Below are 14074 nucleotides of genomic sequence, written 5' to 3'. Positions count from 1 at the left end.
GTGCAGTGAAAGTTTGAAGTGTTAAATAAAAGGCACTTTAAAAAGTTACAAACCCCTTCAAAAAACAAAAATATCCCAGACGTTTGGTCAAATCACTTAACTTTCCTCAAAAAATTCTGCTAAACCCTACTCTAATTTGAGGACAACAAACTCTTATTCAAAGCTAAAGGGATACGTGAAGAAAAAGTCAAGTAATCTCATCTATGGGATTGCTGTAATTTTACGCAAATAAATACGTTAACGTATCTGATAAAAAAAATAATCTACTGCTGCAAGCATCTTTTAAAATCAACATTATGTCTATAAAACTGGTACCATATATGGAAAAATGTATACATAGTGTCCTATGAGAAAAAATAACTATTTGCATAGTAACAACTTCTCAAAATATTAAATAGCTTATTTTTTATATTAGAAAAGGAGGCGAAAAAACAAAACCAAACAAACAGAAGTCACCAGTCCAAGTGGACTTCTCTGGGGATTTTGCTTAAGTAAGGAAGATTTGACTCCCTTGGGACTAGCATTTTACACAGAATAGCACTCACAGTTTTTAAGAGTTTCTTTAGGTAAAATCTGAATATCCTCTAAAAGTTAAATGTGCTGGATTGTTTTTAAAAACCAATCCAACTCCAACATACATTTTTCACTATTATAGGACTAAAAATGTCTTACTCCTTACCCAAAGGAGAACTTATGTGGCACACAAACAGCATATTATTGTGAGCCAGGGGTTTCTCATTTAATCAATATGCTTTAGGCCACAAAATTCTTTGTGGGGAACAACTCTCCTACCCTTGTACAAAGACATTTGCAAGTGAAACTAGTTTCCTTAAAACATTTGTTTTACATTTAAACATAAGTCAGTCTGTATGTCAATTATCATTTAAGACCTATGCCCTACTCACCAAAAGATGCTTAACATTTATCTATAGATCAAATACAAGAGCTGCTCTACATTTTTATTTTTTTTTACACTAACTCTACTGAAAGACAGCAGCTTTATATTGTGCTCAGATATCTGGAACAGTATTTAGTAAGTCCATAAAAGGAAAAATAAAAATACTAGGATATAAATAGATCACAGGGTTTAAGGTGCTTTTCTTATATTAATCTTGCTTAGATTTTTGGCTTTAAACTAGAATATTAGTGATCTGACAGTTTGAAGTGAAGGCAGACTATTTACTATGTCTATAAGTTAAAGGTAAATCACAAAATAAAAGGATTACAGACTTGACCAGGGAAAAAGCACTGGGTCAGGACTGCAATCTCTATTAATTAGATATCCCAGCTGGGCAGTGGGTATGCAGCTGTTAACTTGATCAATGACTTACCTAAATGTCATCTCTACTGATTCGCTTATAAATTACCAGCAAGTGAGACTAATGTACAGGTGCTAATTTATTTAAACTGTTCTCTGCAGTTCTACATAGCTTTATAAACTGCATCTGGCACCTAATGTTAGCTGTCAGTTGTACTTAGACATGCCTGTCCTAACGACTCTGTTCATTAGAAATGAGCACAAATTATGAAATATTGTGAAAAATGATACATCAAATGGAATGGGCAAAGCAAATCAATTAGAGAAACTTCATACCACATATTCATACATAGGAGAATAAAATATCCTGGTTCCAGAGCAAGGTCTATAATACCAATTAAAAAGCAATTGGTAGACTTCTGCAGTTATATATCAATTTGCTGGACTTTTTCCCCCCCAGTAATTTAGTTGTAATATACAGCTTAACTTTTCATTCCTAAATAAAAGCATCGGTAAGAGGCAATTCTGCATCCAAAACATCCAACAAGAGGATTAAAACATAGTAAACTTATTTCCCTGTAGCACCTGTTTTAAAATTCACAAGGTTTAACTTTTATTAAAATACACATAAATTGCCAATGAAAGAGAGTCTCATGTCTACTTTTGAAATGCACTGTACAGACTGATTAACAGTAGACGACATGGAGGTACGTAAGCACTCATCAGAAGGAATTATTACTATTCTAAGTGTAAAGCCTTATAATTCTGCTGCCAGTGCTAAGCAGCTTTTATATTTTTATAACAGAAATTTAATTATGCATAGCAGACATTATTATGCACTCAAAGTATTTTCAACACCTGATGGTATGTGAGCAACTTAAACATGCACAGTAGATACTCTGCAATACTAAATAAAATGCTGCGCTTTTATTTTTTCATCTTTTCAGAAATAAAATTGTTGAACTGGTCCCATACTTGTCACCTGCACTTCAGTAAGGAAAAGCGTAACGCCGACATTCCCCAGTCGTCAGTGGGCAGGATTGAACTGGGGACCTCTTGGAGCTTAGTGCATGAGCCTTTACCGCATGAGCTAAAAGCCAACTGGCTCTTAGCTAAGACTGTAAAGCAGACCCATTTTATCTCTCTCTTTAAGTGGTCTCAGTGCCACTGGATAGGACAGAACACCACACCCAGGAAGTGTGTGGGTTACATACTTCCCCTAGCTGAGGAAGCACGTCCCGAGCTTCAGCATCTTCCCAGTTGAAATCCCGGACAAGCCCCCACTTGTAACGCCGACCGACCCCGGTTGTCGGTGGGCAGGATTGAACCGGGGACTTCTGGAGCTTAGTGCATGAGCCTCTACTGCATGAGCTAAAAACCAACTGGCTGTTAGGCAAGTCTGTAGAGCTGACTCATTTTAATTCTCTCTCTAAGTGGTCTTGGTGCCACTAGATGGGACAGAACACCACACTCAGAAGGTAAGTGGGTTACAAAAGCTCATTTCCAGAATGAGCCTACTTTTCTTTATGGTGGAGCTCAGTCATTTTGTACAAATCGCCAGAGTATCCCTTGGGGATCTGTGTGCAGAGGGATCTTCCATCTTCTACATGTGTATTTATGGCATATATGCATGCATGGGAAGAGAACCCACGCCCCAATCAAATGGTCCTGCTGTCCACTTCCTGAGCTCCTATAGAGGCCTGTCCTCGAAAAACAGGCCCACGTGTGGAAAGGAAACCTGGACTGCAGGGAGGGAGCTGAATTGTAAGTGAACGCACAGCCTCCTACTACCAATCCTTACAGGCAATCAACACAGAAGTTAATACAACCTCCACACTGTGTGAGCTGTACGAACAGGTTTTTACTAGTTTGTGCATGCACGTCATGCAAATAAACAAAGACAAGCTCTGTTATGGGTGAAGAGAACTGTTTGCCAAATTGAGATAAAATATTTAGGGAAAGGAAATTTTATCATTTAATAAAAGCCAGAACAAGCAAAGTAAAGTAAGTCATCAAGGCCTCAGTCCTCCAAATTGATTCACCAGTGCACACCTTTACCTCGATAGAGTCCTACCGAAGTCAATAAGACTACATACAGGTGTAAGGGTCTGCAAAGGTATTTTTATCTCCGGGGGCACTATCAGGATATCAATATCAAAACATGCCTATCCACTACTTCAAATGCAAATAAAATGTAAACTATAAAATGTAAAACATGAAAATAAATACAAATATTAAATTCTCACAGTCTCAAATCTAAGCCTCAATATGGATTCAGAGTGCTACTGTCCTTAAAAGAAATAAAAAGAGCTCATCTCTGCTGTAAGCATATGACGGCTCAGAGCTCAAGACTTTTAACCTTACTGGCAAAGAGTAAGTCCCCTTTGTTTGCTCAGGCCTTTGCCTGAGGTGAGCTGGATGTGAAGTGTGTGCTGTCCAAGAGATTAGCTGGGAACATTGCTTTTTGAGTTTGTGATCTTTATAATAGAAGTTGGATTGTCATTTGTTGAGAGAACCAACCGTTGGCAGCATGCTGTTCATTTTTATATTGTTTTTACTGAGGAAAATTCACACAGAGAATCAAGCATTGAGTGCATATTTTTTTATAAATATAAATTAAAATAAGTCAAAGCTATTGTATGTCATGTGTGAAAATCAGCTATTACATAAACAGTAGCTTATTTTACCAGGCATGCAATGAGTGAGCAAAATCAAGTTTAAAATAGATGTTCTAATTAATATCTTTTTGAACATAAAATTATGCCTAGTATTGGATTTTAACTTGTTGGAAGATTAAAAGGTGGGACTATTCTTTGTTGGTTGCAACTACTTGTAAATCTAGACATTTGTTTACACAGAAATAACTTTTTTTATGATTAAGAAGTCAAAAACAGTTCCCAATCTTTTAGAATACACTTAGCACCTATAGCAGCCTAAATAGTTTATATTAGCAGAGAAGAGGTAAGAAAATATCCAGCAAAATATTTCAACCAGTGCTTCTCAAACTGAAGGACAGAAAAAGCTGCCTAACCTTAAGTCTACCTGCTTTCTCTGCACACAGATCCCCAAGGGATACTACAGGTAAAGTAGTGGGCATTTCCTCGAAAACCATCTTATTTCCCTGTTCCCACAGTGGCCATAATGCAGTGAGCTCAATTTTCTCTTCTTTGGTTCCATGACATGCTGCTCAGTCATGAGACTTCATGCAGCCTCACCACACAAGGCCACCCAAAAGGACATTTCTCCCCACCATCAACCTTCTGGGAAGTGGTGGAACAAGAGTGGAGCCACAAAGAAAGGGAGAATGCAGTTTGTGCGGGGGGGAGGTTATATTAAAATTACTAAGTAAAACTGAACCAAGGACTGGTTGTGAAATATCCTGTAAAATTTAAATTTGTATCATCAACTGCTGTGGTATCATGCAGGAAAACCTGACCTAAATATACACAGCAGGTCAAATGATGAGTAAATGTTTTCAAGTGCTATATAAACCTTTATAGTGGTTCCTATGGCCTTAGATCAAGGGGATTATCCATTAGTAGCTTTAAAAAGAACCTATTGTGCTTTAGCGGGATATGGGTATACAGTTCTATACTGCGATGTCTGACCTCACACACATAGCAGGGGTAGAATCTCTATTCACAGCCACAGTTGCAATGTATAGTAGTATTCTCTCTTATTCTGACAGTTTGATTAAAATTCACAGAGAGCTGAGGGGCTCATGCTGAAGTAAAGTGCTTTCAATATCTGAAACTCTATAGTAAATTACTTCTCCAACAGAGCAACTGTACTTACATCAATATCCTCTTGGGTAAAAGTTTCTGGATCTTCCCCCATCATGTTGGCTAAATGTCTTTTTCCTAGGTTGAACTCTTCAATCTGGTTTTTAATAAAAGCCTCTGTATACTTTTCAGGTCCTAAGGCTGCAACATTTCTCTTCTGCACTGCTGTAGTAGTATAGATTAGTCTTAATGTCTAACCAAAAACAAAACAAAAAAAGAATATTAAAAAAGAATTTGTACAGCAAACTCTAAGCAAAATTATTGGCATAAAAAGGGAAATGTGCCTTGTGCACAGTAGTGTAGAAACTAAGAAAAGGCACTCTTATTCAGAAAGTTGATTTCTTCTAGCTGCCGAAGACCCTTTTACAGACGTGTTGAAACAGTTTAACCTTTTTACATGAGAAAATAAATTGTGAACAATGGATTGTCTTTTTATCAAATTTATGCACCTATGTTTAAAAATGTTAAATCAATTTCAGTTTGTTTTCTGTAACATACACTCAGATTTCAGTAATAGAATGAAATGTAATATTACATGTGAAGAAGTCTCTGATGAAAACAAAACAACAAATTTTAGGCAAATAAACCACTTAGGCATTGTAAGTAAACAGTGACTGTATTCTTTTATCTCTCTGCACACAAATAATCTCAAAGGGTTTATACATATGTTCACAAAGAGAGAACTTCTAAATGAAGCATGAAAAGAACTGCAAACTTAATTCTGCTATCCCAAGTGCAATACAACAGTGTAATGAAACTACTAAGGTATAAAGTTTCCATGTTGCCCTGTCAAAGAAACAAAGAAAAGGAAATTAGGCACAATGCATTTTTGGGACAGTGAAATAGTCTAGGACCCATTCTTGCATTGAGAACCATACAGGGGCACCCCAGAGCCCACCAGTTACTTTAATTTTATACACACAGGCTCAGGGGTGCACTCATGTGTTTTTCATTGTAGGATTGGAGTTAAAATCTGTGTCCTACAGAACTCTTTCTTGTCCTAGTGTTGATAACAGAATTGTACAGACGATAAACTCTTCAGGACCACATCTTTATTGTGTTTCTCTACAACACCCAGCACAACGGGGTCCCAACCCGAACTGGAGCTTCTGTGCGCTACTGTAATACAAATGTTAAATGTTAATATTAATATTACAAATGTCAAACGTACTTGGTCCTATCCCTTCCCTACAACAGAGATATGCAGATATGAAGGCAGATGAAGCAATATTTCAAGCAGATATTAAAACTGTTTGATGCAACAGGCTTTATACTGGAGACTAGAAAGTTACTAAAGTCTTCAGTTTCTCCCCTCACCTCGAGACAAAAATCTTTAGAACTTCTAGAAGAGAAAATCTTTACTAGCCTAATGGGTAATTACAGTCTGCCTACCAAAAATCTAGCTGCAGTTTCAACTGGATATCATGTTATTTTCTGTGCTAAACCTTTGATGTGTGATGCAAAATAGCTACTGCAATTGGCATGGTATCACTCCATATAAACCGGTTACTTTGGAACCATTCAGTCTCTTTGTTATACCCATCCTATATCTCCACCCTAAACACATAAAATCATGGCATGAGGTGACTGCTACTGCAATCCTTATCCTTAAACCAGTGTCCATAGACCTAGATGGAGTTTAACAGTAGATAAGTTTAACAGTTCACCATCTACAGAATGCTATCACAAAAGAGTACATCCATGGAGATGAATTAGTACCCAGGCACACATTGTACACCTCTACCTCAATATAACACAAAATTCAGATATAACGCGGTAAAGCAGTGCTCCGGTGGGGCGGGGCTGCGCACTCCGGTGGATCAAATCAAGTTCGATATAACGCAGTTCACCTATAACGTGGTAAGATTTTTTGGCTCCTGAAGACAGCGTTATATCGGGGTAGAGGTATATGTCCTAATGCACCATGCAGGACAAGAATTATGCTAAGAACACTAAAATGAATGTTTAGGTATAGTCAATCATTCTAGAGGCAAAAAGCTACTAAATTCATTAATTTACATAAGGTTGCTGTTTTGATGAAAATAAAATAAAAATGAATATTCAAAGTCTGTAGAGGACATTGCGTCCCATTGTAAGATATTATCTGCACTTCCTAAGAAATCTTATTAGGACTTTTTCGATACTTAGGTTTGAACACCGACCATATTTTGACTGAACAATTAATCCCTTTGCCTCTTACAACCCTCTAGGGGAATTCCTATCAACAAATAGTAGCGAACATGGTTCCAGCTCATAATCCAAGGAACACTTGTCTTTGGCTTTTGTGGAAGACTATAAGATATGGCTAGACTGATTTGTTTTTCTTTCACCAAGATAATCAGTGGGTAAGACAACTGTAATTTCAATCAAGCACTCTGCCAGAGAAACAGAAGCATCATTGACAGAGCAGGAACGTCCCAATTTTGGCTTAATGCCAATTTTTATGCACTACTTTACGTGTCCTATGTCAGTATTAACAAAGCCTTGCTGCAGTCAAATTATTCCATAAACTAAACTGAGAATTGATGACTGGAGTTGTCTCTGTGGGAAGAAAGAAGTCACAAGAATAAAAGAGCAGAGGGGGAACATTTTGGAATGGAGAAAATATCAGAGTTCTATTCAATAGGCCACACTCAACAGTGACCTGAAGCAGTTATCATCTGATGGCTGGTCAATGGCCTACTGTGTGAATTTGCAAAAAGAACAGGAGTACTTGTGGCACCTTAGAGACTAACAAATTTATTAGAGCATAAGCTTTCGTGGGCTACAACCCCCTTCTTCGGATGCATATAGAGTGAAACATATATTGAGGAGATATATATATACACACACATAAGTGAATTTGTGAATGTGTGAATTTGTGGTCTCACTGTACCTTCTGGTGTATATGTGACCACAGTAAAAAAATAATAAACAAACTGACAAAAACTTAAAGGTAGCTAGTTAGCAGCCTTATTGCCAGCTGTAGAAGAGAAACCAAAGAATGAATGGACTTGTCCTCTCGCTTCTAGGAGTCTTCTCTCCAGGTCAGGGTTTAAAAATCTACATTTAAATTCAGCACTTTGAGTTAAAAACATATATGAACTAGAAAATATATGACTAGATACAGCTTAAACATTTCAGATATAACTGGCAACTACAAACTACACACCCAACACAAACACATGTGCGTAGTCCCACTGAAATAATGAGACTACATAGATACATTTATTTGCAAAATTGGAACCTAAAGGCTATTCTAGCTTTCACTGGCTGCTAATGGCGGCAACAGGCTGAAACTACAAATGGCTATTAGCATAGAGTAGGGATCTACTAGTCATGTTCTTTTTCCGCTGGCCATACCTCTTTTCCCTGCAATGCTGACAACAGGAAGTGGGATTGGAATAGGAACATAACATAAGAACATAAGAACACAAGAAAGGCCGTACTGGGTCAGACCAAAGGTCCATCTAGCCCAGTATCTGTCTACCGACAGTGGCCAATGCCAGGTGCCCCAGAGGGAGTGAACCTAACAGGCAATGATCAAGTGATCTCTCTCCTGCCATCCATCTCCATCCTCTGACGAACAGAGGCTAGGGACACCATTCTTACCCATCCTGGCTAATAGCCATTTATGGACTTAGCCACCATGAATTTATCCAGTCCCCTTTTAAACATTGTTATAGTCCTAGCCTTCACAACCTCCTCAGGTAAGGAGTTCCACAAGTTGACTGTGCGCTGCGTGAAGAAGAACTTCCTTTTATTTGTTTTAAACCTGCTGCCTATTAATTTCATTTGGTGACCCCTAGTTCTTGTATTATGGGAATAAGTAAATAACTTTTCCTTATCCACTTTCTCAACATCACTCATGATTTTATATACCTCTATCATGTCCCCCCTTAGTCTTCTCTTTTCCAAACTGAAGAGTCCTAGCCTCTTTAATCTTTCCTCATATGGGACCCTCTCTAAATCCTTAATCATTTTAGTTGCTCTTTTCTGAACCTTTTCTAGTGCTAGAATATCTTTTTTGAGGTGAGGAGACCACATCTGTACACAGTATTCGAGATGTGGGCGAACCATGGATTTATATAAGGGCAATAATATATTCTCAGTCTTATTCTCTATCCCCTTTTTAATGATTCCTAACATCCTGTTTGCTTTTTTGACCGCCTCTGCACACTGCGTGGACATCTTTAGAGAACTATCCACGATGACGCCAAGATCTTGTTCCTGACTCGTTGTAGCTAAATTAGCCCCCATCATGTTGTATGTATAGTTGGGGTTATTTTTTCCAATGTGCATTACTTTACATTTATCCACATTAAATTTCATTTGCCATTTTGTTGCCCAATCACTTAGTTTTGTGAGATCTTTTTGAAGTTCTTCACAATCTGCTTTGGTCTTAACTATCTTGAGTAGTTTAGTATCATCTGCAAACTTTGCCACCTCACTGTTTACCCCTTTCTCCAGATCATTTATGAATAAATTGAATAGGATAGGTCCTAGGACTGACCCTTGGGGAACACCACTAGTTACCCCTCTCCATTCTGAGAATTTACCATTAATTCCTACCCTTTGTTCCCTGTCCTTTAACCAGTTCTTAATCCATGAAAGGACCTTCCCTTTTATCCCATGACAGCTTAATTTACGTAAGAGCCTTTGGTGAGGGACCTTGTCAAAGGCTTTCTGGAAATCTAAGTACACTATGTCCACCGGATCCCCCTTGTCCACATGTTTGTTGACCCCTTCAAAGAACTCTAATAGATTAGTAAGACACGATTTCCCTTTACAGAAACCATGTTGACTATTGCTCAAGAGTTTATGTTTTTCTATGTGTCTGACAATTTTGTTCTTTACTATTGTTTCAACTAATTTGCCCGGTACCGACGTTAGACTTACCGGTCTGTAATTGCCGGGATCACCCCTAGAGCCCTTTTTAAATATTGGCGTTACATTAGCTAACTTCCGGTCATTGGGTACCGAAGCCGATTTAAAGGACAGGTTACAAACCTTAGTTAATAGTTCCGCAACTTCACATTTGAGTTCTTTCAGAACTCTTGGGTGAATGCCATCTGGTCCCGGTGACTTGTTAATGTTGAGTTTATCAATTAATTCCAAAACCTCCTCTAGTGATACTTCAATCTGTGACAGTTCCTCAGATTTGTCACCTACAAAAGCCAGCTCAGGTTTGGATAAATTATTGGAGATATCCTATCTCCTAGAACTGGAAGGGACCTTGAAAGGTCATCGAGTCCAGCCCCCTGCCTTCACTAGCAGGACCAAGTACTGATTTTGCCCCAGATCCCTACGTGGCCCCCTCAAGGATTGAACTCACAACCCTGGGTTTAGCAGGCCAATGCTCAAACCACTGAGCTATCCCTCCCCCCCATCTATACCAGCTCAATACCACTTTGCATTGGAGTAATGCTCACAGGATCATATGGTGCTAGCATTGTGGTACAAAACGCTGCACCAGATGGAAGGTTTCAGAGAGGTAGCCGTGTTAGTCTGTATCAGCAAAAGCAACGAGGAGTCCTTGTGGCACCATAGAGACTAACAAATTTATTTGGCCCACGAAAGCTTATGCCCAAATAAATTCGTTAGTCTCTAAGGTGCCACAAGGACTCCTCGTTGCTTTCACCAGATGGAAGAATCTGTCCTTCTGTTACATTTTTTGCAGCACTGTTAACCCAAGCCAAATTCTAACTAGGGTAATTACAAATTCTAACTAGGCCTACCCAAAATCTACCTGCAATTTCAACTGGATATAGTATTCTTTATTTCCTGTGCTAAACCTTTGCGTAGCGTTGCTGTGTGATTCAAAATAGCTACTGCAATTCAGCCCAGGTCCTATAAAATAGGTCAGCAGCGCTCAAACTGAGAGTCGCGACCCTGTTTTAATAGGGTCGCCAGGGCTGGCTTAGACTTGCTGGGGCCAGGGGCCAAAGCCCGAGCCCCACTGTCTGGGGCCGAAGCCTGAGGGCTTCAGCCTTGGGCAGTGGGGCTGAGATTACAGGCCCCCTGCCTGGGGCTGAAGCCCTTTGGCTTTGGCCCCCCACCCAGGGTGTCAGGGATCGGCTGGGCTCAGGCTTTGGTCCCCCACTCCTGGGAATGTGTAGTAATTTTTGTTGTCAGAAAGGGGTCGTGGTGCAATGAAGTTTGAGAACCCCTGAAGTAGGTAAATTAATCTTTGTATATACTGCATGAGATGAAAAGGATGATATGAATGTAAGTATTTGGTTGTTTTTTAAACTGAGGTATATGAACATGGTTTCTTATAAAATCTCTGCCAACAATAAGATGATAAAACAGGAGTTAGAGACAAGCACTGAATTTTAGTGCTGGAAATCCTGCTTATTCCCAGTTTCTGCTCTCTGTTTCAAGCTCTAGTGAATGTCTGGGAGAGAGAAACACTGAAGTATCTCTACACATTATCTCCTAGACACTTACTTCAGGAGAAAATGCTATTCACTCAGTCTTATTTTCCACATATATTCGTTATTTGTAATTCTTTTTAATGAACATAAGAATCCTCATTACTAGGCCCAAGATTGCTTTCTCTCTGCCATACTTTAAACAGGATACTTTTGTATTATGCCTGTAATTTTTTATTGTAATTTTCCCATTTTTTCTTTTCCCCTCAAGCTATTCATATTCTTCTTGTTTAAGTTCATCACTAATCAAAAGTCCCTGGACACAAACTGTTCAGAATTAGAAAACAGCCTCTTATGGAAATGAATACCTATTGTATAGGGTACCTCTTCTGGGATAAGAGTACAATTTCATGGGTCATCTGGGTAAGAACTACAAAGTGAAGTTAAATGCTTCTGGTATTTAAGCCAAACTAGAAAATACTCCTCTACAATATAAAGGAAATCAGAGGTTGTATTCATTATATACTTCATAAAGCGTTCTTGCAGATAGCATTCTTACCATTTTTAAAAACATAACTGTTGTTAAGAAACTCCTGAAACAATAGAATATTCCACCAGAAAAGAAACAGCCTTTCCTCCAGCCTAGCACAATTCCTTAGCACTAAGAAACTAATTGCTTTTAGATTATTTTCATTTAGAAAGTAATAGCACAGAGGTCTAAGTATCAGGTTTGAAATACCTATGGCCTGTTTATTTACTGTTAAATCAATTTTCACCTATCGAACTCCACTCAAGTCAGTGGAGATAAATGGGCATAAAACTAGTGATTAATACTGAGTAGAAAATCAGTCCCCCTGAACTCCCTGGAACATGGTCAGAGTTGACTTACTCCAGACTTCAAAAGTCAATACTGTCCATTTTACCAGGGTGTCTATGGGGGTATCAATACCAAGGCTTCGTTTCTGATATGTATTTTGTAAAGCACTTTAGGATCCTTCACAATGAGTCAACAAATAAACAAATAATTTTATATTAATTTTCACATTGGCTGTTCCAAGCCACTTCACAGGAAGCGGTTTTACTTAAGTGAAGTGCTTCTCTGAAAGGTGACTAAAAATGGTACCTGCTCACCCAGTCTATCTGCTCCTTGTGTGTATTTTGTCACATCTGCTTAAGTCAGTGAGAAAAGAAAAAAAATATATTACTTTTCATTACTGTAAGCCCTTTGGAAACAACACACCACTGAAGTGAATTGTTTTTTTCCCCTCCAAACAGAACTGTTAACTAAGTTCCAATTGCAGGGCTACCTAGACAACAATTGACACCTGGGTTTTGGAACCAGTGGTTGTGAATCCTACTCCTCATGTCCTATATACAGTTAGTCCATGTACATATATGTATGTCAGTAATAGGCAATTAGTTAATGGTGGGCTTCAGCAATAAGGCAGGAGGGTTTATATCGCTTATACTTTTTTAAACTTATCAAACGTAATGGAAGATTGGGATCACATAAACATCTGAGTCTTTTTTTGATCCTGCTAAGCTTTTGGACTCATCATCTTGTGTCTGGTTACTTTAAAGTAACTATGCATTGTGTGTAGTGGTGTTAATCAATTTAAATGCACTGCTTAGCTTGTTAAAATGAGGTCTTCTCATTCTTGTATTAAGAGAAAGAGTAAATAGGAGCACCATACTTACTTTTTTTATATTACTGACTGGGCTGCATCCTTAGCTGGTGTAGCTCCACCAAAATCAGTTGTGTTATGTCAACTTACACAGGGATCTGACCCATTATTTCGGTGTTGATATCAGGTACCCTCTTCGAGCTCCACTCTAAACTGAACAGTCCTAATCTTTTCAATCTCTCCTCATACATAAATCTATCCAGACCTGTAATTATTCTCAGCACCTGTCACTTGGCCCCTCTACATTTTTGAGATGGGCTGACCAGCACCAGACACTATATTCAAACTAAGAGTGTACCATCATTATAATAGTGTTACAATATTCGGAGTATTAGTTTTATTCCATTCTCTGTACCGTACACCTTAATATTTTGTTTGTGTTTCTAACCACTGCTGCACACTGAAGTGTCCACAAGGACACCAAGTCTTTTTCATGAATGGATACGGTTAATTTAGAAACCAGCAATGTGCGTAAATAGATCCAATTGCTCTTTTCAATGTACATTACCTTGCATTTGCCTACTCTGAATCATCTGCCATCTGTTGCCTAATTGCTTGGCTTTGTTAGGTCACTCAGGAGTTCCTCAGTTTTCACCATCCTAAATTATTTTGTCATTTGAAAATTTTGTCACTTCCACCCTCTTTCTAGATCATTAGTGAGCATATTATATGTTTTAATATATCTATAATACAGTATTCAACACCACTTCTAAAACACATCTCAAGGTTGATTTATACTTGCTTTTCAAACTGGAAATGCAAATTAGAAATAAGTCAACTTTTTAACAATGAAAAGATTATCAACTCATCATCACTGAAGTCTTTCAATCAAAGATTTGGGCATCTTTAAAGAGATGCTATAGTTTGCCCCAACTTCTTGGGCTGGTCAGCAGTCGCTTACATAACAGAGAAGAATAACTCCTTCTCCACTGTATGAAACCCTGGGTGAAGCTCTTTGGCCCACAGTTTGCAGAAGGCCAAACCAGACCATCATAC

The 14074-nt window shown here is 38.4% G+C and overlaps 1 protein-coding gene across 1 annotated transcript in view; it reads right to left on the bottom strand.

The window, feature by feature from the left end:
- Window positions 1-5185, bottom strand: part of MRPS9 (mitochondrial ribosomal protein S9) — a 39435-nt gene extending 34250 nt beyond the window's left edge. The window contains exon 1 of the mRNA XM_065419988.1: window positions 5054-5185. Coding sequence (XP_065276060.1) covers window positions 5054-5098 — 45 coding nt within the window. The 5' untranslated portion in view covers window positions 5099-5185. The remainder of the gene's footprint in view (window positions 1-5053) is intronic.
- Between the last annotated feature and the right edge of the window lie 8889 nt (window positions 5186-14074).

The sequence above is a fragment of the Emys orbicularis genome, chromosome 1 (genome assembly GCF_028017835.1).
Source record: "Emys orbicularis isolate rEmyOrb1 chromosome 1, rEmyOrb1.hap1, whole genome shotgun sequence".
NCBI classification, from domain to species: Eukaryota; Metazoa; Chordata; order Testudines; family Emydidae; genus Emys; species Emys orbicularis.
Note: the sequence above shows the minus strand (reverse complement) of the source record. Positions and strands in the feature narration are given on the sequence as shown.